Source organism: Microplitis mediator, chromosome 7, assembly GCF_029852145.1.
Source record: "Microplitis mediator isolate UGA2020A chromosome 7, iyMicMedi2.1, whole genome shotgun sequence".
NCBI lineage: Eukaryota > Metazoa > Arthropoda > Insecta > Hymenoptera > Braconidae > Microplitis > Microplitis mediator.
This window is the reverse complement of record NC_079975.1, coordinates 20,647,875-20,669,924: the sequence shown is the minus strand read 5'-3', so window position 1 is coordinate 20,669,924 and position 22,050 is coordinate 20,647,875. Positions and strand designations below refer to the sequence as shown.

The window sequence follows — 22,050 nt, the reverse complement described above, 5'->3', positions numbered from 1 at the left end:
TATGACATATTAAGAATATCTTAATCTTACTTGAATGTTATTTTAAAAGTTTCGGGATATGCAAAACTTTGAATATCAAAAGATAAAAGAATTTTTTTTTATGAATGTCATAATAATTTTTTAAAATATCGACGTAAATTTAAATTCAAAAATTACCCGTATGAAAATGACATATATAGTCAGAATATATAAGATAAATATCAGAAAATATATGTGGCGAATTTAACTATATTTTCTGATATATTTTTTTTTATATTCAAAAATATAATACTCATCATATACGAGTCCATATATATTTAGCATATATGATATATATATGTCAGTCATGTACAAAAAATATATTTTTATCATATATGAAAATATATATTCTTTTCATATACGAAAACTATATTTTTATCATACATAAAAATATGTATTTCTATCATATACGAAAAATATATTCTGATCATATATAAAACATATATTTTGTATTGTATATGGAAAAAAAAACTTTCTTATTCGTATGACCAACTCCAATGAAATTAGATCTAAATTTTAATATACTCTTTAAATTGCAGTTAAAATTTTCAAAATTAGTTAATTTGATGAGAATATATATACCCATATACATATACATACACCGAATAAAATATATGCTTAAATATAACAGAGAAAATATATGGTGCCATATATAATATAAATTATATGCTACCATATACATTTCATATAATAAGTTTATATTTTTTGAATATAAAAGGAAATATATCAATACAATATATTATAAGGTAAATGTAAATGTATATATAGCTTAATATAAAAAACATATAAGTTACATATATGGAATACATATATTTACTACTGTATATAATTTCATATTAAATCGGAAAAAATTTCTATATAATTTTTTATAATATACAATATAATATATCATATATTTTTTTGTTGCAAACATATATGATTTTATATATTTTAACCATATATTGTTTTTTCATACGGGTATCACCGTTCCCTTCTATTTATAATTATCATAACGAAAATCCATCCATTCTTCGCGCAAGAAATATTTTGCATTACGAATTGAAGACAAATTTTCTTAGGAGTAGAAAAAATTTCTTGATGCAAGAAAATTTTTTTTCGCCCCATGAAAATTTTTGTTTTCAATTTATAGTGGACTAAATTTATTGGGATCAGTAAAAATATTCTTGGGGTGAGTAAAAATTGTTTGTGCCAAAAAATCCTTTTTTTTCTGTGTATTTATCACATATTTCACAATTTAAAAGAAAACATTAATTTCACAAGAGCTTTCTGAAGATTGAAAAATATTACTTGTGGGATGCTTTTACAACTAACACTTACAAGCCGTCATAAAACAATTTTTCCCGCCTCAAAACTATCACAACCATAATATAAATTTACTCTTACTCTGAATAAAATTTCCCACGAGAATGGAAAAAATATTTTTCCATTACTTTTAATCTATAAATTCCCTTAACACACAACAGCAAATTTAACGATAGTTAAATATTTGAATACTAACTCGCGAGTCGTGAGTTCGAATCTCGATAATAAGCAATTTTATAACTTTTAATAAACGAGTTGATGTCAATAATTAATCAATAAATAAGTTATTTAATGGAGTAGAATACAAACAACAAATAGTGCTGGAATTACATCTAAATATTTACTGTCACTATTTAAATTTGCTTTGACGGCATAACAGCAGCCAAATCCTCAAAGCTTGGCCTTCAATTAAATTAAGCAACTAAATAAACAAACAGCTGTTCGTAATCAATTCGTCTATTGTCACGGAATTATTTCTGTCCAAACAAAACAAATCTCCGATTGTACGATAATAATAATTATTATTTTATACACTCGTGGCCCATTTTATCTCAGAGTAAACTTCTAGATCTTAATAAAATAATTCAGACAACGAACACATGAAAATTTTGGCTCCACTGTCCAGGCTGATCAACTTACCCCCTCTTTATTCTACAAACCGCAGCTAAAATTTTTTTAACAATAAACCACTTTTTTTTAAATGGTGTCTCATTTTCCCCCAGGTTTTTAAAACCCCGGGGTCGAAAAAAATCTTAATTATGACATAAAATTTAAGTCAAAATCCTTCAAATTTCACCTACGTTAATTTTTTTAGTCAGTGTAAAATTTCCATAACACTTGACTTAGATTTGACTTTTTTTGGCTTAGTTAGGATCGATTTAAAACAAAATAAGTCACGTTTAAGTCAAAACTGGTTCAGTTTGACTCTATTTCTTTTAGATTTAAGACAAAAAAAGTCACATTCAAGTCAAAATTGCGTCGATTTAAATACATTTTACTTAGATTTAAGTTAAAAAAAGTTACATTAAAGTCAGAATAAAACAAAATTAGACAGTTACAACGCAATTTTAAAAAATACTTACAATTAGTAACATATAATTAATGATAGTAATAATTATTCGAGGTGTTTATGGTTTAGAATATTTTCGATTATTGTTAAATGGTATATTGTTTATATCAAAAAATTATAAAGAAACATTAAAAAATAATTCTTCTTATGTAGCATTTAAATACTTGAATGAAAAACGTTTTGGTCTTCTTCATTCTTTTATAAAAATTATTGATAAAATATGCGATTGTCAAAAAATTAGTAATTGTAAGTGCCTTGGCCATCATTTTGCAATAATAACTCTTCTGCAAACAAAACCTTTCAAAAAGCCTGTCAGACTTCTCCAACTATCACACTTATATGAATTCATTGTAACTGAAAATGTATTTGCGATTCCTGTCGAAAATTTACTATCGGTATGTTTTTATATTAATACAGGTAATAAAACGTTTATTGCAGAATTGGTTAATCAATATGAAAATGAATGATATTGTAAACAAGAGCTTATACAAATTCTTCAGGAACAGAATAAAAAAAAATCATTGCAATAATAATTTTTTTTATAGTAATTTTAATTTAATCAGAAATAATTTTTAAAAAATTTGCTATAATTAAAATTGAGTTTTAATTTTAGATTAGTTTAATTAATAAATAAGTATAAAAACCACATTCGATTTGACTTAATTTTTAAGTTAAAATTAAGTCAAATATAGAACTAGATTTCGAATCGATAACAAGTTGTTTTTTTAAGACAAAATAAGTCAAATTTAAGTCAATGAAATAATTTAAGCCAAAAAAAGTTAAATTAAAGGAAACTAAACAATTTAAGTCAAAAAAAGTCTAATCTAAGTCAAAAAAGTTAAAAAAAGTTAAAATGTGGAATACAGTTGTCGGCATATCGACGACTTCAAAGAAAATTAAGTTAAATCAAGTCAAATTTAAGATTTTTTTTTTGACCCGGGAATTTTTACTAATGTAATTAAAAGTTTACTATAATAAATGCTCAAAATTATATTCATAAAAAACAAGGAAATGGCGCGAAAAATTTTTACTCAGCTTAAGAAATTTTTCAGTCGCCCCAAGAAATTTATCGTCCAAGGAAATCCTTTTTTTCTGCATAAATTTACTATCTGAAGTTCAAATTACTGAAAATTAAAATAGAAATATCATGACAGACAGATGAGTAATAAATTTATTCGCAATCGAAATGTTGCTATTAATAATTTAAATTTCCATTAGACAATTAACTGACATTCCACATAAATTTATGATTACTTTGAAGATATGTTATATATATATATATAATTAGAATGCACATATGCGTAGCTATTAAATCTGTCATGACGTATGGAAATTAGATAATTTGTCGAATTAGTAACAGGAATATTATATTAAAGCGACCTACTGAAGGTTAAATTTGAATACGAGGATCGTCGAGGGTCATGACACAGGACATACGATACATGAGACAAGAGACACAGGTACGAAATAAATAGGTCTCTGAAGGTATTAAAGGTATTAGAATTAGGCAACATAAATCATAATAACAAATTGACGTGAATCTATTGATTGAATGTGGGCAGAATCCTTCGGATCTGGTGTCAGAGTATAGTATTGGCTCTTCTATCTGTCCTCTGTCTATTCACGGGTACGTCATTAAGTATATACGCAGCCGCTGGACCAAAAGTCTTTTCAGTCTACAAGTATTGTTTGTGATTAATCGATATATCGAATTTTCGAGTGAGTAATGTCGTATACAGAGCTTGTCAGTTGTCTGTGTCTGTGTGTGCCAGTGCGTGGCTATTTATCTTCACATGTGTGCTATTGAACATAATGGAGAAACGCACAATACCAACAGAATGCACTGGCACAGACACCAATCAGATTCCGCTGAGTTAACATTCACGGCGAGTTTACAATCTATGGATTAGTTTAATTTGATAGTAGAGATATTTTGAGATTTTGCATCAAGTATTAATTTTATTCAGGTCGAGCTTTTTATTCTAGTTTGTTTAATTTCTACCGTAGCCATTTTTTTAGAAGCAGGAATACAAAATTCTAATAATTCTATGCTTTCAATAAATTAATAATTTTTGTTAAAGTCCCGGGTAAATAAAAATTAGATCAAAATATTTTCCAAAAAATTTCATAATAGCAAATTTCAAAATTTGATACAATTCTGAACCTCCCGGGTCGAAAAATTTGATCTAATTCTAGTCTAACTAGACTGTATTTGGACCAATTTGTCCGTTTTTGAACCAGTTGATCAGTCTCAAAAATTTTATCAAAATTTGATCTAAAGACGATCAAAAACAGGCTAAGAAATATTAGACAGTAGGGAAAGTTCATAATGATCTCAATTTTCTAAGTTTACTGTTATAATATCCAATATCCTTTTTGGAGCGAACTTTTTTTTCACGGGTATTTTAAATCCTCGAAGTGTGCACTGAATTTCTTAACCTTCACTGTAATCCACAGGAGCAAAAAAAGAAAACGTAAAATAGAATAGAATGAAATTCCTGAAGAGTAAAAATCCGACGTACAAAAGTAAGGGTAGAAAATAAGTCGCAGATAGGCATCGATCACATCAAGGGAATCACAATAACTTCTAAGATTGCTTTTTTTTATCTCCAGTATCAACTTTAATACTTGTTCTTTATTGTATATAAAAATCCTCAATCTATAACTAAATTCAATTTAATATACAATATTGAGCCACAGACTTTTCTCAATAAATACATAGCAAATGATATCATTTAATATCATATCATATCATAAAAATAAACAAACAAATAACAACAATAGTAATGGCTAATATTAGCGTGATCGATATTTAATGTCAACAGCGGTTCCATTAATGATATACGATAATACATGTGTAGCAATATGAAATAGTTGGATAGGTAGAATAGGCTATATTGGATGGGTTGACATATAGGCTTTCTCAAGTGATATGTATCCTTTATAGTGCCTCATCGTGCTCAGTTAACTAGGGTATCCAGGGTCGAGGGTCTAGGGACGTTCTCTCGCATTTCGTACCGCTATGATACACTTTACATTATACAGCCTCGCATACGTGCCTACAATTACTCTTCAACTGTATAAATATCAAACCTAATTGTATTTTGAGGTTAATCACAACTGGTAATGTCATTAGTGAAATGCATACCAGTTTCAAAAATATCTACTATTTAATTAGTAATATTGCACAACTCAATTGTGAAGCAATCAGATGTGTTCTGCTAACGATTACCCAGTCCCGGCTCACTTGCGTAAAAATCATATGTACACACAAAAAAAAAATTCTCGACTGAAGGTAAATATTCTTGATTCAAGAAAATTTTTTTGGAGACCTAAATTTTCTCAGATAAAGTAGAAATCTTCTTCAACCAAGACGAATTCTCTTGGCTCAAGAAAATCTTGACTTGGTTCCCGAAAACGTTTGTCTTCAAAAATATTTTCTTGACTCAAGATATCTGTTTTTCTGTGTACACTCATTCAAATATGTTTAATTAGAGCGAAATTCGTACGATTTGAAAGATAATTTATTAATGAATAAAACGAACACACTTTAAAGTCACTTTTTTTTTAATGTCCTTCAGTGTGCGGATGTTGGTAAATACAGTAACTTAAAAAATACACAACTGATTGATCTATTTTTTATTTTTTATTTCACTGGAATTCGTAAATAGAAGAACCTTTTTGAAAATCACTATTCAAATATTTTTCAATTAATTATGATTAATTAAAACTTGAAACTGGCAATTCATGAACAAATTTAGCTGCCATTTTGCATGTCTTGAGCGCGAAGCGCTGAGGCTATGCTCTATACTCGCCTGAAAATGAAAAACTCGATTTCTTCATACTTAAATTGTTTCTAAATTTATAAATACACTTAAATGATGCAAAAAAAATATATTGTTACAAAGAAAAATGATTAAACAACAGATTTTATACATTTTTAAGTCGACTAATTACGATCTTTCTATAAAATATCTGTTTTTAGTGACTTATAGCGTTAAATTCCTCATGAGTCATAGGCTAGTAAACACTATAACTTCCGAAAAATACAATTTTCTAACTTTAATTTTTTTTTATATAATTTCTTATAGTTAATGCGAAGACCCCTTTTGAAAATGGCAGTTAAATATCTTATGGTTTAATTATAATTAATATTTTTAGATAGGCATTACACGACAATTTCTACCCTTTGAGCAGCCATATTTTACTTATTTTTTTAAATATACATTTATTTCAACAGTGAACATAGCTAAGATTATTTGTATTTTTTTTACTTATCGTTTTCAACGTATCAATTATTTTTCGATAGTATCGATACTCTCTAAAATATGAAATAGTGAAATTAGTGACTATTCACTATTTGCTAGTGAAAAGTATATCACTAATTCAAATAGTGGTATACTTTGCACTAGCAATAAGTGACTATTCACTGCCATCTATAGATGGCACGGAATATACCTATACTAAAGTATACATACTAACGGCTAGCATTTCTTAGGTAAAATGGCGGGATATTTAAAAATTTATAATCTAATTTTTTTTAAATTAACAGTCGATACAAAAAATATGTTAAAATTCAAAATAATATAAAGGTTTTCAATAAAAAATTGGTGTATATGTAATAAATTTTTAACTCACTTGAGTATCATTCACATGAATGCTCAAGGCATGCACTTTTGGATTTTCCAAACTTTTTTTTAATACTTGCAAATAGGAGCGCTACCTATTGATCACTTTTTGAATAAGCACACGTTTGAATTTTCCAACTTTTTGATTCTATTAGTGAGCATAGTAATTATTTCTATCTAATATATAATTGATTCGCGGGACAAAATAATCTTTTAAAATTTTACTTCACTAGTGGAAAAAAAAAAAAAATTACAAAATTTCGTATTTGACTTTTATTTGTATAAAATATCAGAATGGTAAGTAATCAAGATTAATGTTATTGAGGATTTGTTGTATTGTGTAGTATAATATTGTATCAAAAGTATCGATTTCAATTGACGTTTGAGAAGGACGTTAGTCATTTTGTCAAAATCTTGCCTATTGAAATTTCTATTATTAATTAGAGCGTTAATTACGGTTACTGTAAATATAAACTTAAATTAAAATGTAAATTTTAATGAATATTAATAAGCATTGACTGTATATTTGTCAGTGCAATGTAATGTTTGCCCGTTAGCATTTAAACAAAGGACCTCAACCTAGTCTATGGTCGCAATGTGTTCTTTTGTTGCCAGAAAATGCAAAGTGCCTTTAGCTATTTCCGCTTCGTCGAATTCCCGAGGTTTACATCAACCAATTCTTAATCATGAATCGCGTTGCCGCAACAAAGAATAATGTTTTTTTTTTTTTTTTTAATTTAATTCAAATAATTTTATGATTCAACGAAACATCTCATTCATTCAAAAATTTCTATCATTATTATTCTTAACAAATCTCGAATCTTCATACAAATTTTTGGAATTTTTTCCAAAAAAGATGAAAGATTCCTAAAGATTCGCTTTTGAAAAACGAATTTTATAATGTCCAAATTTTGCAACCGGTTAAATTGTTGAAAACAAAATTGTTTTTGAAAATGAGGGATTTTATAAGTGTTCTATTACGGACACCCGACATGCAAAAAAATTTTCAATAAAATTCACCCAAATATTCTAGCTCTGTAAGAACATAAATAGCCAGTACATAAATTTTGATCATGTTATTTAATGAAAACGTCGCTCAATAACATGCTATATAGTACTGTACTAAAAAATATGAATCATAAAAATTTCATGTCTTCTAGATGTCCTTATAGTAGCAAATTTGTCGGGTAATTTTTACCAAAACAATAGCTGCGTGTAAAAATAAATTTTTTTATCATGACTAATTCAAATTTTCGAGGTGACCAAATAGGAAAAAATCTGTCTATCGGTTGACCCTGTGGGCCAGCCCCAAAACTTCCCGCTATTTTCGAGCTTCTTGAGCTCGAAAATATTGTTGTGAATACATTTTCGAGCTCGAAAATACTTTTGTATGCCGTTGTTTTCGAAAAAAATCGTTTTTTACCATTTTTTCTCCAACGATATCTCTCAAACGAATTGTCCGATTGAGACGGTTTAGGCGGCAATGGACGCGTTTTATTGAATTCTACAGCTGATTAGATTCTGAAAAATTTTTTAAAAATTGAAAAAAAAAAATTTTTTTTTTTGTATTCTTACTATATTTTAGAGTCCATTTGATCGATCGATTTGAAATTTTCAGAAAAGTTGACGGCCAACAAACTCTTTCGATTGCCATCCTAACCATCTCAATCAGTCAATTCTTTAAAAAGATATGAAAAGTTTACATCCATACACACACACACACACACACACATACATACAGACACTCGAACATCATTCTGAAAATAGTCAGAATAGCTTCCTAGGACCTCAAAACGTCGACATTTGATGAAAACTCGATTTTCGAAAATAGGGGTGAAAACAATAACTTCCCGAATTTTTGAAAATTAACCATTTTCTTAGCGGAAAGTTAAAAAATCAGTTTGATTATAATTAATTGAATATATTCAGTAAATTTAAGCTTAATTTATGAATTATTGTGCCATATGACCAACTGAAACCAATAGCTTTGCTGATCCAAGTAGATATTTATGATCTCGTATGTATCTGACGTTTATTGAGAAAACTTGAGAGAGTAATGGAGTGATAGAGTAAGAGAAGACACTCACTTTGGTACTGTTATATATATATAGTATTGAATTGGATGATGCAGTTCGATTTATATCCATATATATATATATATTGAAAGTTTAATAACGTAAGAGAGAAAGAAATTACTATCACTTTGCACCATCGCCTGGCGAGCAATTTCCTAACGTAGTTAAACCCTTTTCCGGAAGTGATTAACCTCATTTCTGTCACATGATTGGCTCAAGGATTACGACCAAATTGCATTACTCTCTAAACAATTTTTATTATTTCATTTTATTTTTATCTACATTTTATTTTTGGTCGGCTGATAAAAGTAAACAAAACCGTCGGGCTTAAACTTTTTATTGAATTTAAAAAAGTTTTTATTTTGTCACCGCGACAGTTGATCGATAAATTTTAAATCTTAGCTTGACCTAAATATTTTTTTAGCATTATAACCATCAATAATTTTTTTTTATTTTAATAAAAATATGCAAAAGCTTGTTTTCCACTTTTACATTCGCGAGCGAATGATTGGATTGATGTTTGATATTTTAAAATGCTGAGCAAATAGACACTCGAAGTTAAGCAGATAATGCGTTTTTTTTCTCAAGTTTTTTTCTCAATAAATTCTGTTTATAAATATATTTATCACACTCATTTAATATAAACGTATGATCAATTTGAGAATTTTTTCGGCTCGTTAAAAATTAAATTAAATTTTTTTTTTTTTAAATTATTTTAAGAATTAGAAATAAAAAATTTTTACAAAATAAATTTTTTTATATCATTAAAAATCACAATTATAAAATAATACGTGTTCCATTACGGCCACACTTAACTCAACATTTTTTAAATTGAGAGAAAATACATAACGAACCTCGTTAAATTTTAATCATCATCAAATTTAATTGTGTAAGCTGTTTAATAAAATTTTTTGCGTAAATTTAAAAGTACAATAAAATTTTAAATGAAAATATACAAACAACCTTTTTATGAATAAAACATAATTATATTATTCCAAATATTCTGGCTCAGTAACCACAGGAACCAGAACAGCAATAAATATATTATAATTTTACCACAAGTACTCATATGAGAAATGGAAAAAAAAATATATGAATATACTTATTGAATAAATATCATGTATACAAAGCACAAAACCACATATATTTTACAAACACACACACATATATACATACATATATCGCTGTTATAGAATAGTATAAAACTTTTATTATACACAAATGGAAAATATTCGCGGTTTTGCCTCTGTACTTACGGGAAGTTTGCCTTGAGGGAATTTAAACAACCATCAGCAAGCATAGAGGTCAATATATTTTTTAAAAAGATTGTTTAACCTGAATTTTCTTGAATATATTTCCCAGATTTTAAATCTACAAGACATTGTTATATATCGTTATTATTTTTACATCTATATATATATATATACCTATGTTACGTGATTTTTTTTTCTCATATATATGTATGTATGTATGTATGTATGTATATATATATATATATTGCCTGAAGGTTGAAGTGAACATTATTGTAATTTATCGTTAGAATTTTTCGATGCAACAATTCCCGAGTGAATTTTTATGCCTCTAGCTTTTTTCTCGACGAATAATAAGAAAATGCATAATACATACATATATGTAATATTATATGCATAAGTACTCTCATATATATACATGTATGTATGAGTTATAATAAAAAAATCCTATAATTGGATTTGTTATTTGAATTCTGATAAAAATTAAGTTTGTTAATACGTTTTGAATCAAATTTCAATTACGAAATCATAACAGGATAATTCTGGAAAAATAGGCATGCTCGGGAAAAATAGCGCTCTTTTAATCCTGAGCACAATAAAACATCAAAATCTACATTTTATTATTATTTTTAAGAAATAAAACAAATTTCTACACTGTAAAAAGAGCGGTGTTAAAAATGGACTCATTTTAACTCCGCCCGTTGTTAAAATAAAATTACACCGGTGTAGGAGGAGTAATACACCGGTGTTAAAAATACCGGTGTTAAAGTGGTGTAACCGGTGTAAAAGCGGAGTAAAACCGGTGTAAAAGCGGGGTAAATTGCGTCCGCTTGGAGTATTAACTTTAAAGATTATAAAACACAAAAAATGTCAGTTCTTTATGAAAATTAATAAAAAATATCATTTCTTAACAAGTATAGTGATCGAGTAAGTAAAAATATTCACAAAATAAAATATTTTAACACCGGTAAAGAATATCTACACCGGCGGCGGCGTTATTTTAACACCGGTCTACACGGAGAAAAAAATATTGCTCCTCGAACGATCTAAAGTATAGTAACTCGTAGATCGTTACCACAACAATACGTATGCTTATGGTAACAATACCGTATCGTTCCGGTAACTATCTATTAGATAGCTGTGAGCCCTATACGACTTTCCGTAGTCGTCACCTCACACGGCACCGTCTAACCTAACTAAACATCCATTTTCGCGCCAACTTTTGAATATTGTATAATTATTTCTAGCAGACGTTTAATAAAAAAAATAGTGTAAAAAATAATTGTGATGTTGAAATATGGACCCACGGATAATTAATAAATTAACAGAGTAGAATCTCCATAACTATGTTGATATATTTATTGATAAGTGTTTTTTATGCTTTTTGTAATCAAATATACATTCATAACCAAAAATCTAAATATTATATATAGTCGATGTTTTATAATTTAAATGTGATACGTAAATAGTAGAAAAATAATTAATAAACAAATGAGATCTGAATTATTATTTAATTTAAAATTAAATTAATAATAATGAATTCAAAAAATTAAAAGATATATTTATATTTATATTTAAAATTTATTTAGATTATAACTAACTAATAAATCAGTTTTATAAATTATTTTATTTAATGAAAGTTATTTGCTTATCATTTATTTATGAATGATAAAGGTTTTTAAATATCTCATATAATTTGCAACGCGCGTGACGTCAGATAGGGCTCAGAACGATACCGTATAGATCTCAGAGCTATCCACCGTATTGTTGTCAGAACGATACAGTAGATCGTTGCAGTAACAATCTAGTAGATAACTATAGCGTATTGTTACTGTAACTATACAGTATACTTCTGAGAACAATATTTTTTTCTCCGTGTAGAATATTTACACCGGTGGTGGCGTTATTTTAACACCGGTACAGAATATTTACACCGGTAGCGGGGTTATTTTTACACCGCTTTCGGGGGTAAATTTAACACCGATAATTTTAACACCTACACCGCTTGGACTTACCCCGGTGATTTTTTACAGTGTAGTAGTCAGTAAAAAAAGTTTGAAAATGATCTTTTTACCCTATCGACAACTGATTCCTCTCAACATACATATATATGTGCATGTATGTATGTATGTATGTATGTATAAAATTTATAGTTGACTTTCATTAATTTAAATTATAACAAAATCTAATTTTTAATTAAACCTCAATGATGTTAATGCCTATAATTAAATTTCTAAAATGATAAATATTAAAATACGAAGACAGTAATGATAATAATTGAAGATAACGTAAATTATTTTATCGTAATATCTCATTAAATGCTGTAATATTAGGCTTTGATAAATCAAATTTTCCATTATTAATAATTAATTGGATTTAGTGCATGGTTTTCATATTTATATATATATGTATGTCTATACATTTCACTATAGCAGTGAAATTTTCATCGTAATTACATTTAGTACGTATGTATGGTGCGTATATTTGAAATTTAATGCACCATTTATTTTATCAACTACGCATACTATGATGTTGTAGCTTGTAGTCCAATGTTTTAGAACGTATACTATTAAAGATTAATTATTCATTCAAATCATATATCGGCTGTAAATGATAAGACCCCAAGAATTTTGAGTAGTATAATAGTACCAATGAACGTATGTCAAAAAAACTAATTCGTTGTTGATAAAAAAAAATTATCAGTGCAATTTGAATGCTCTGAAATAAATTTCTATAAACAAGAGTTAAAATAATTTCTAGATAATCGCACTCCAGCTTTTAACTTTACCAAAGTCACTGCGAGACTACTAATAGGTACTTAGAAACTAAGCCCGGTGGTTCATGCGCCCTTTCTCTAGATTGTCTTTTAATTAGTCCACTGACCTGTCTCTCGACATAGTTTTGCATAGAAAAGATAAAATAAAATCGATTTTAAGCTCAAAGTTTGCAGTTCCACAGGAAAATTAAATATACGAAATATATAACAAAAAAAAATAAATAAATTTCTATGGATGTAGGGTGATTCGTTTTGAACGACTATTTTTTTTTTCACTCCCACTTGAAAATATTGTTATAGATATTGAAAAAAAAATTCCCTGCAAGTTTCAGCCCTTAATTTTAATTTGAAGTACTTTATATTTGATTTTGAAGTTTTCCCATTTAAAATACATAGGAAAGTTGGGAATTTTTTTTTAATTCTCTATAACTCGGCCGCATTTCAAGTTATCGGGTCGCCGTTTGCGACATTTTGTATGTAATTTAATACTCTTCAAAAGTATCGGTAATAATTTTACTCGGACTCTAATTGTTTTTTCTGTATAGGTTCTGAAAATAATTTTTTTAATAATAATTTGGGTTTTTAGTTGATATTAACTAAAGAACGAAATTTACAGAAAAAGTGCAGATGACGATTTTTTAGGAAATTTTATTTGCTACAAAAAAGGTTCTCATAGTTAAGTGGCTCAAGTTCTTTGTTCACGTGACATAGGGATTTTAGTATTTTTGTAAATAAAATATTTGTCAAAAATTTTTCCGAAGTTCGTTAATTTGACCCCTTCTGATTGAATGACTGGATTAAATTAATGAAAGGAAAATTATTTACTGATTTAAAATTGAAATTAAATAGCATTTGGTGGAATTTTTTGACAAACATTTTATTTACAAAATTACTAAAATCCCTATATCACGTCAGCGAAGAACTTGAGCCACTTAACTAAAAGGACCTTTTTTGTAGCAAATAAAATTTCCTAAAAAATCGTTATCTGCACTTTTTCTGTAAATTTCGTTATTTAGTTAATATCAACTAAAAACCCAAATTATTATTAAAAAAATTATTTTCAGAACCAATACAGAAAAAACAATTAGAGTCCGAGTAAAATTATTTCGGAGACTTTTGAAGAGTATTAAATTACCTACAAAATGTCGCAAACGGCGACCCGATAACTTGAAATGCGGCTGAGTTATAGAGAATTAAAAAAAAATTCCCAACTTTCCTATGTATTTGAAATGGGAAAACTTCAAAATCAAATATAAAGTTCTTCAAATTAAAATTAAGGGCTGAAACTTGAAGGGAATTTTTTATTCAATGTCTATAACAATATTTTCAAGTGGGAGTGAAAAAAAAAATAGTCGTTTAAAACTAATCACCCTAATGGATAATTATTGACTTTAATTTTTTTTAGCCTCTATATTTTATACTGAAAAAATCGAGAGTAAATTCCGAGTGATTTCAGATTTCTTTAAAATCCACATTTACTCCACGTTCACTCCGCAAATTTTTTAGTGTAAAAAAAAAAAAAAAATAAATTAACTACTGAAAATAAATTTTTTTTTTTTTTTCAGAGATTATGAGAGCAGCAATATTTTGGATAATTTATTATCACGTATGGAACAGTACGCCAACAATTTAGAAACACTAGTCGCGGAGCGAACTGCCGATTATCTCGAAGAGAAACGTAAATGTGAAGAATTATTGTATCAGCTGTTACCGAAGTAAGTAAATACTAAAACTTTAACACTTGAATTAAGCGCCATATTTTTACTCTATTACATAATATAATTTCCCAACTTTGATCCGCGAAAACTTTATTATTTATTCAACATATTTTTTTATCACTCAATAACTTTCTTATCAGTGAAAACTTTCAAACTTACATAATTACCCAGAGGTCATATTTATACAGTCTACCGTTCACTGAGTTGAGATTAAGATTTTATAAAGAAAAATAATGTTATCATCTCATAGTTACAGTCCCGACTAACTCGGTCTATAAAAAAAAAATTATTTTTACTCACGATAATTTTTTTTTTCTTCTCTCGACAATATTATTATTTCTCTTCTATTAAATTACTTGCTGATAAAATACTGAATAAGATTAATGATAATATAAGATTATTATCTTTTCATTTTGCGTATAAATAATATAATAAATAAGTCATGGTAAATTTAAATGTGACACGTGGTGTCTTGAGCAGCACGTGTAGTAAATCACATGTTGATATTAATTCGGATATATTACTTGTCAACTATTGAAATTATGTTTATTTTAAACTATTTTTTTTTCTTTTTTTTTTTTCGAGGAAAAGAATAAAATTTAAAATTCAAATTTAAATTCTATTTGAACGGTCAATTACATTGGTAGAGTTAAACGAAAATAAACTGTTAATCGATACTCTATTATGTATGTAAAATGTATTGGATAAAATAAAATCGAATATAAAGGACAGAAAGACAATAGATATTTATAGAGTCTTTTTATTTAGTTTATTCAACTTACTGATTAATTCATCTACTATTTGTGGAAACTTTTGAAATAAATTCAAATTTTTTTTTTTTTTTGAAAATAAAAATATTTTTAAAATTTATATCGCACAGTTAAAAATATTGTGTATCTGTGGTAAAAACGGTCCGTGTTAAATTTTTTGTGTTGATTATTTAGATTGTATCAAATCAACACAATTCTCTGTGTTACTTTAAAATTTTTAATCGATCTACTTTAAAAGTGTTACCTAGTACAAAAATCGATATTATCAACATTTATTAAGTGTTACTCAAAAATCAAAACAAAAAAAATTGTTAAAGCGACAGTTGAAATTAAGCATCAGTTTTGCTTGGTTACCCAGACAGCATTCAAGTCAGAATGACTGCTTTACGACGTAATTTTGAAGGAGTCTTCAAGAAGTCTTATAATGACTTCTTAAAGGTGTCATTTTTAAGAACTCTTAATTAAGAGTTCTTAAAGACTCCATAAATAAGACGTCAGTTTTGTGACGTCTTAATGTATTCTTTTTTTAACTTTTTTGAAGTCACAATGAAGTCAAAATTAGGAACTCCTTAAGACGTCATGGTAAGTTCATTTTGAAGTCTTATTTGCGGAGTCAGAAAAAAGAACTCTTTGAAAACTCTTTTTAAAGACGTCTTACTGAGTTCGCTAGGTGGCGCATTTGACATCTTGAGATCTTCTTAAAGACTTCTTTAACATGTTTTTAAGACGTCCAAATCATAAATAGGAACTCATTCAGAACTTATCAAGACGTCATTTTGCTATCTGGGTAGTTATTATTTTTGTGACATTCATTTAATTTATTTTCAATTAGGCATAAAAAAATAAAGTTGACAGAGTTCATGATTCGTATAGTTTAAAGAAAAAAAAAATATTTTAAAAATTGCATCTGTGGCTTTTTTAATTTTCTACGTGCGCACATTTTTATTTTTTTTTTCGTAATTGATTTGTTAATAAAAAAATTCAAAAATTGTTAACTGTCTGCTAACTTTAGGATCATGTTTATTATCACAAAATAGTTCGATGTTAAATAATGATCCAGAAGTTAGCAGACAATCAACAATTTTTGAATTTTTTTTTCAACGATTTAATTATAAAAAAAAAAAAAACTAAAAAAATGCACATGTAGAAAATTTAAAAAATTATAAGTGCAATTTTTTTAAATATTTTTTTTTTATAGTTTATCATTTCTAAAAAAAATCCAAAAATTATTTTACGCCGGCTAACTTTAGTATCATGTTAAATAATAATTGTTGACACTTGTGATAACCTAAAAATAATTCATGGTACAAAAATAAAATGTAAAAGTTAAAATTTTTTTTATGTCGCCATTAACATTTGAAAAGTGTTGAAGTTACTTCTCATATTACTCGAATTGTGTAAAATTCAACACAAATAATCTGTGCTGAAAAATAACATAAATATTGTGCGGACCGTTTCTAATATACAGATTGTGTTGATTTTAACACAATATTTTTTACTGTGCGAATTTTTTCTAATCAATAATCAATCAAAGGTGAATTTGTCAAGTTAAAAAAAAAATTGTTCAATTAAAATATAAAATAAAATTATAGATTTTATTAAAATCGTCTACTCAAATTTAAAAAATTTTTGCACGCCTCGGACGCGATAGCGGGAGAGGTTGTGCTCTATAATCGACTTGTCGTGAAAACGGGATTTTCCTACCCTTTAATCATTTCTGCTAATTTCATAAATCACCTCTGTGGAAAAAAAAGTACACCAATGTCTAGAGAAAATTCTAAAGAATAATTTGGATTTTATTAAAAATTTCATTAAGCTACACTATAAGAAAAAAATTATTTAACATGAGACTAGTTGGACGTCAATTGGGATGTCCGTGTGTCAGAAAGATATCTCTCGTAAAACTCAATTAATCAGTCTAATTTTTTTTTCAATAGCTTCAGATTTTAGTAGAATAGAAGCCATTTAAATATTACTACTGTAGTCCTTCTCGTTCATTTATTATCAATTAAAAACTGAAAACCGATTATGTTTACTAATGCTTAATCCGCCATTTTTCCCCCTCAAATGTAAGTAGGCATGATTATCATGAAACTTTGCTGATATTGTAAGGCTCCACTTTACCATCAGATAATTTTTTTTTTTTTATAACGTGTGACAAATTGACTTGCCAACTGTTATCCAATTAACTAAATTAAAAAAAAAAAAAAAAAAATAAGGAATGTCTAGATGTTTATTAAAAAATTTTGTAATGAAGAAAAAACATTAATAATTAATTTTATTATAATATGAGCGTTCGAGGCGTGCACTTTTAGATTTTCTAAATTTTTTTTTTACTTTAGTGTGGCCTACTTTTAATTTATTTAGGAAAAAGGATAGAGGGGGGGGGGGTGGAACATCAAATAAGTATTCGGTCGATATGACGCAGCCGTAAAATATAAAATTAAAAAAAAAATAATAAACAATTTTTATTTTTTTTTTTTCAGGTGTTTTCCAATTATATTTATACCTTATGCCCAACTGTTATTGTTCAGACTTTTATTATTATTATTATTATTATTTTTTTTTTTTTAATTAATTTTATCAACTTTTTTTATCGAGTTTACTTTAGCTCTGTTTCACTTTTAATTTTCGGTTTTACACGAGAGACTCATTGTTTCTCGGTACTTGTGATTAAACGCGTCTGGTAGCAATGATGACATTGACTTAGTCTCATCTAATCTTTATTTCTCCTGAGTACAAGTAATTTATTGTATAAAACGTGACTAGATTCTTTTAATCTCAATTTCACTGGTATTTTATTATTTTTTCATTTTCTAACTTTAAAAAAATTAAATAAATCACATCATCGAGTTAAATAAAAATTATTTTTATTATTCACCTAAAAATATCGTAAAATATTTTTTTACCCTCACAAAAAAAATATTTTTTTGTGCAAAAAATATTTGACATTACGAATTGAAAGCGAAAATTATCTTGGGTCCATTAAAAATTTTTTTCGCCAAGAAATATTTTTTTTTTGTGCAGAAATTCTAATTTTCATTAAAAAAATTTTTTTTTTCTAGATCCGTAGCATCACAACTGATACTAGGCCAGAGTGTGATCGCTGAAACATATGACCAGGTGACAATATACTTCAGTGACATTGTCGGGTTTACAAGTTTATCTGCTGAAAGTACGCCACTCCAAGTAGTCGATCTTCTCAACGATCTCTACACATGCTTTGACTCCATTATCGAAAACTTTGACGTTTACAAGGTAAACTTTACACTATTTTACTAACACGTACATCCAATTTTCCTATTTATTTATTTATTTTTTTTTTTTCGAACAACGACCAATTTGTCAAAACTTTTCGAAAAATTAGAAAACTCTCCCAAATCTATCTAATAAATAAAGTGCTCTTAGGAGTTGGAAAACTTGGTATCCTCAGAAAATAATAATGGTAGTAAATAAAAAATACTTTAACGATTATCTCGACTAAATTTTTTTTATTTCATAAAGACAATGTATGAGGAAATTTTTTATGTTTTCTTATTATTCAATTTTCCTTGAATTTAAAATACTTTTAATAAATTATAACATTTTTTACATATTTATAAATTTTTAAATACATATATGGAAGATCTAGAAAATTGATTGCGTAGTCATGATTTTTTTTCCTATACAAAATTTAATTTTTTTTTTTAATTAAAGTAAATTGAGTCTTAATAATTAATCGATAGGTTACGTAACGAAATTTTATATTTAAGTCATTTCATTGAAAAATTTTTTTGGAAAATTGCCATTCAACTATCGCTTCATTTTAAATTTATTAAAAAAAAAATATATATAAATATATATATATATATATTTAGCATGTAGAAAAAATTTTTATGATAATAAATATTATTCAATGTTTTTAAAATGTATAATTTACGCGTCACCTCTTCCATTAGAATATCTACCCAATAGATAGAAAGAGAACTGATCCATCTCAGTCTCTCTGCTCGTCAGAAATAGAGTAGGACAGGCAACTTGCCCTTCCACGTCGAGAACGCCGAATGTAAGTAGCTACAGTGTATAGGAGCTCTACTGTATTGGCTTGGATCGAATCTTTAGTGAGCGTAGTTGACTACGCGCCGCCAGATGGCGAGTCACGGAAAATTATTTTTCTGTGAGGATAGTTGCGAGAGAGTTGTTAAAAGCTGAATTTGTAGACACTTTCGTTAGCTTTGCGCAGTGGCGATATCGTAACCAATGAAGTTCTACTGAGGTGCGATTATTGCTAGTTGAAAACTTTTTACCAATACCCCGCCAAGACGATGTGAAATACCATCGGCTACGGCAATTTTTGAAAGTTTCTACGGAAACTTATAAATAATACAAAAAATAATTTGTCTAATTTTCTCTAAATACTTGAACATTTCAAAATATTTTTACGATTCAAATTTATCATAAAAATCAAGTAAAAATAATTTTAGACACAATTTGACAGAAATATTTTATAATAAAGAATTTTATTATCTATTTTTCTCGTCGAAATTTCAAAGTTCATATTTATTTAAGAATTACAAAGTATATTAACTTGCAAATTATTTATTATTGTTGAAAAAAAAATTTTTTTCTTCAAATAAATTTCCCAAATAATGAAATTTTTTATGAATATTTTTTTTTCCATTTCAGTATTAATTACAGAAATAATTATTAATATCAGTAAAGTAAGGGGCCCAGTTTCTGACCTTTTTAGAGTATCAGTTGGTTATACTATAATAATTAATGTAAGATTTAATTTAATGAGAAAAATAATAATTCCATTGACTAGTTTATGATTTGTCAAATAAAGTTACGCGCGTAAAATAATTATTTCAATTAAATTAATAATTTAAATTGACGTTTTAAAAATTGACATTCAGACACTTAGTTTCTGATCCTCAATTTACACAAACTATGATTAAGTTATTAAGTACTTACTAAGTTTCAACAAACTAAAACTATTATTTAGATAAATAAATTAAATATTTATTATTACAAAAACATAATTTTTCAATATTTAAAATATAAATAATTAAAGTCACTTTAGCTAGCGCCTGTTCTCATTATTTTTCATCGTAGCTCGTTGTCTTTTTTTTTAAACTTGAATAAAAAAAACAATAAAAAAATTAATTTTATCATAATAAAAATATTATTCAACTAAAAGAGTCATAACAAATTAAATACTATCGAAATTGAAATTATTTTTACAATAATTTTATCACTTTAAGAATATGTACTTTCAAGATCTAATTACGATCTTTTATTTTTAAAAATGAATATTAAATTTTAATTTATCACTGTATTATGAATAATAGTAGAAAATAATTTAAGAAAATTATAAATATTGCTATTTTTACATTTTATAGATATATAATTAAACAGATAACCTCGTTCGCAGTAAGTTATAATTTTAGGGTCAACAACTCCACATACCTTTAAAATTGAGCCTAGTTATTGACCCTCAAATTTCAACAACAAAACTCATTTTGATATGTTTTATAAATGTATTAAAATAAATTTCAATTAAGTATTGATCTATCTATCTTTTTTTAGTTAAATTTTTTTACTTACATGATAATTAGTGCCCAGATTAAATCGTCGTACCTCCTAACGTAACTGTTTAGACTTCACTTAAAAAATGGCTTCCTCAGCCACTTATGGCTAAAATATTTGTTTTTATTCAGTTAATATTTTCTGTTTTTTAAATTGCCATTAATTAGGCTCAGAATAAATTACAATAAATTAAGAAAAAATTGATTTTCTTTTTAAAGTTATAGTTTCTTAAGTAAGTAAGAAAAAAGTTTAAAAGGTCAGAAACTGAATCAGGCTCAATAACTGGGTCTTTTACCTTAATAGTTCAATAAATAAAAATAGGCTATTATCAATTATATATGCAATTAAATAGACAGTAATGATTAATAAAAAATACGACAGTTTAAATTTCTGTCACTTTATTTGTAGACATAAAATTACGTCGGAAGTCAGTTAATGTCACATAGAGGATGTACCTTTCCATATATTGCTTTCCATTAGTTATCTATTTTACGAGGAAAATATATAAATATATATTTGGAATAGTTTTTTCGTAGCATTCAATGAACAACCGGGTGCTTATTTATTCAACACTATTAACATAAAATACTAAATAAAAGGTATTAAGTTGGTCGTTTATGAAATATTAATTCACGTCTATTGTTATTTATAGTTATATATATCGTGATAACGTGATATAAATAATGAACTCTGTACATATATTTTCAGTCATAGTGTATAATAACAGAGGTGATGAATATAGTTGTATAGAAATAGGTAAACTTAATGAAGACGAAAAAGAAAAACACTCGGTACGGTTAAACTTTCAAAATGTCCTCAACAAATTGGGTCAACTGAAACTCGTTATTCTATGATATATAATATATATATATATAT

The 22,050-nt window shown here is 26.9% G+C and overlaps 1 protein-coding gene and 1 non-coding gene across 5 annotated transcripts in view; both read left to right on the top strand.

The window, feature by feature from the left end:
- The window catches only part of LOC130672262 (receptor-type guanylate cyclase gcy-28-like), a 205,751-nt gene that overhangs the window by 157,818 nt on the left and 25,883 nt on the right, over positions 1-22,050 (top strand). For all 4 annotated transcript variants that reach the window (XM_057476718.1, XM_057476717.1, XM_057476715.1 and 1 more), the window contains 2 exons: positions 14,684-14,833; positions 18,672-18,864. In XM_057476718.1, coding sequence (XP_057332701.1) covers positions 14,684-14,833; positions 18,672-18,864 — 343 coding nt within the window. The remainder of the gene's footprint in view (positions 1-14,683; positions 14,834-18,671; positions 18,865-22,050) is intronic.
- On the top strand, positions 19,817-19,958 carry LOC130672551 (U4 spliceosomal RNA). The gene has a single exon (XR_008990732.1). It is a non-coding gene; the product is annotated as a U4 spliceosomal RNA (small nuclear RNA).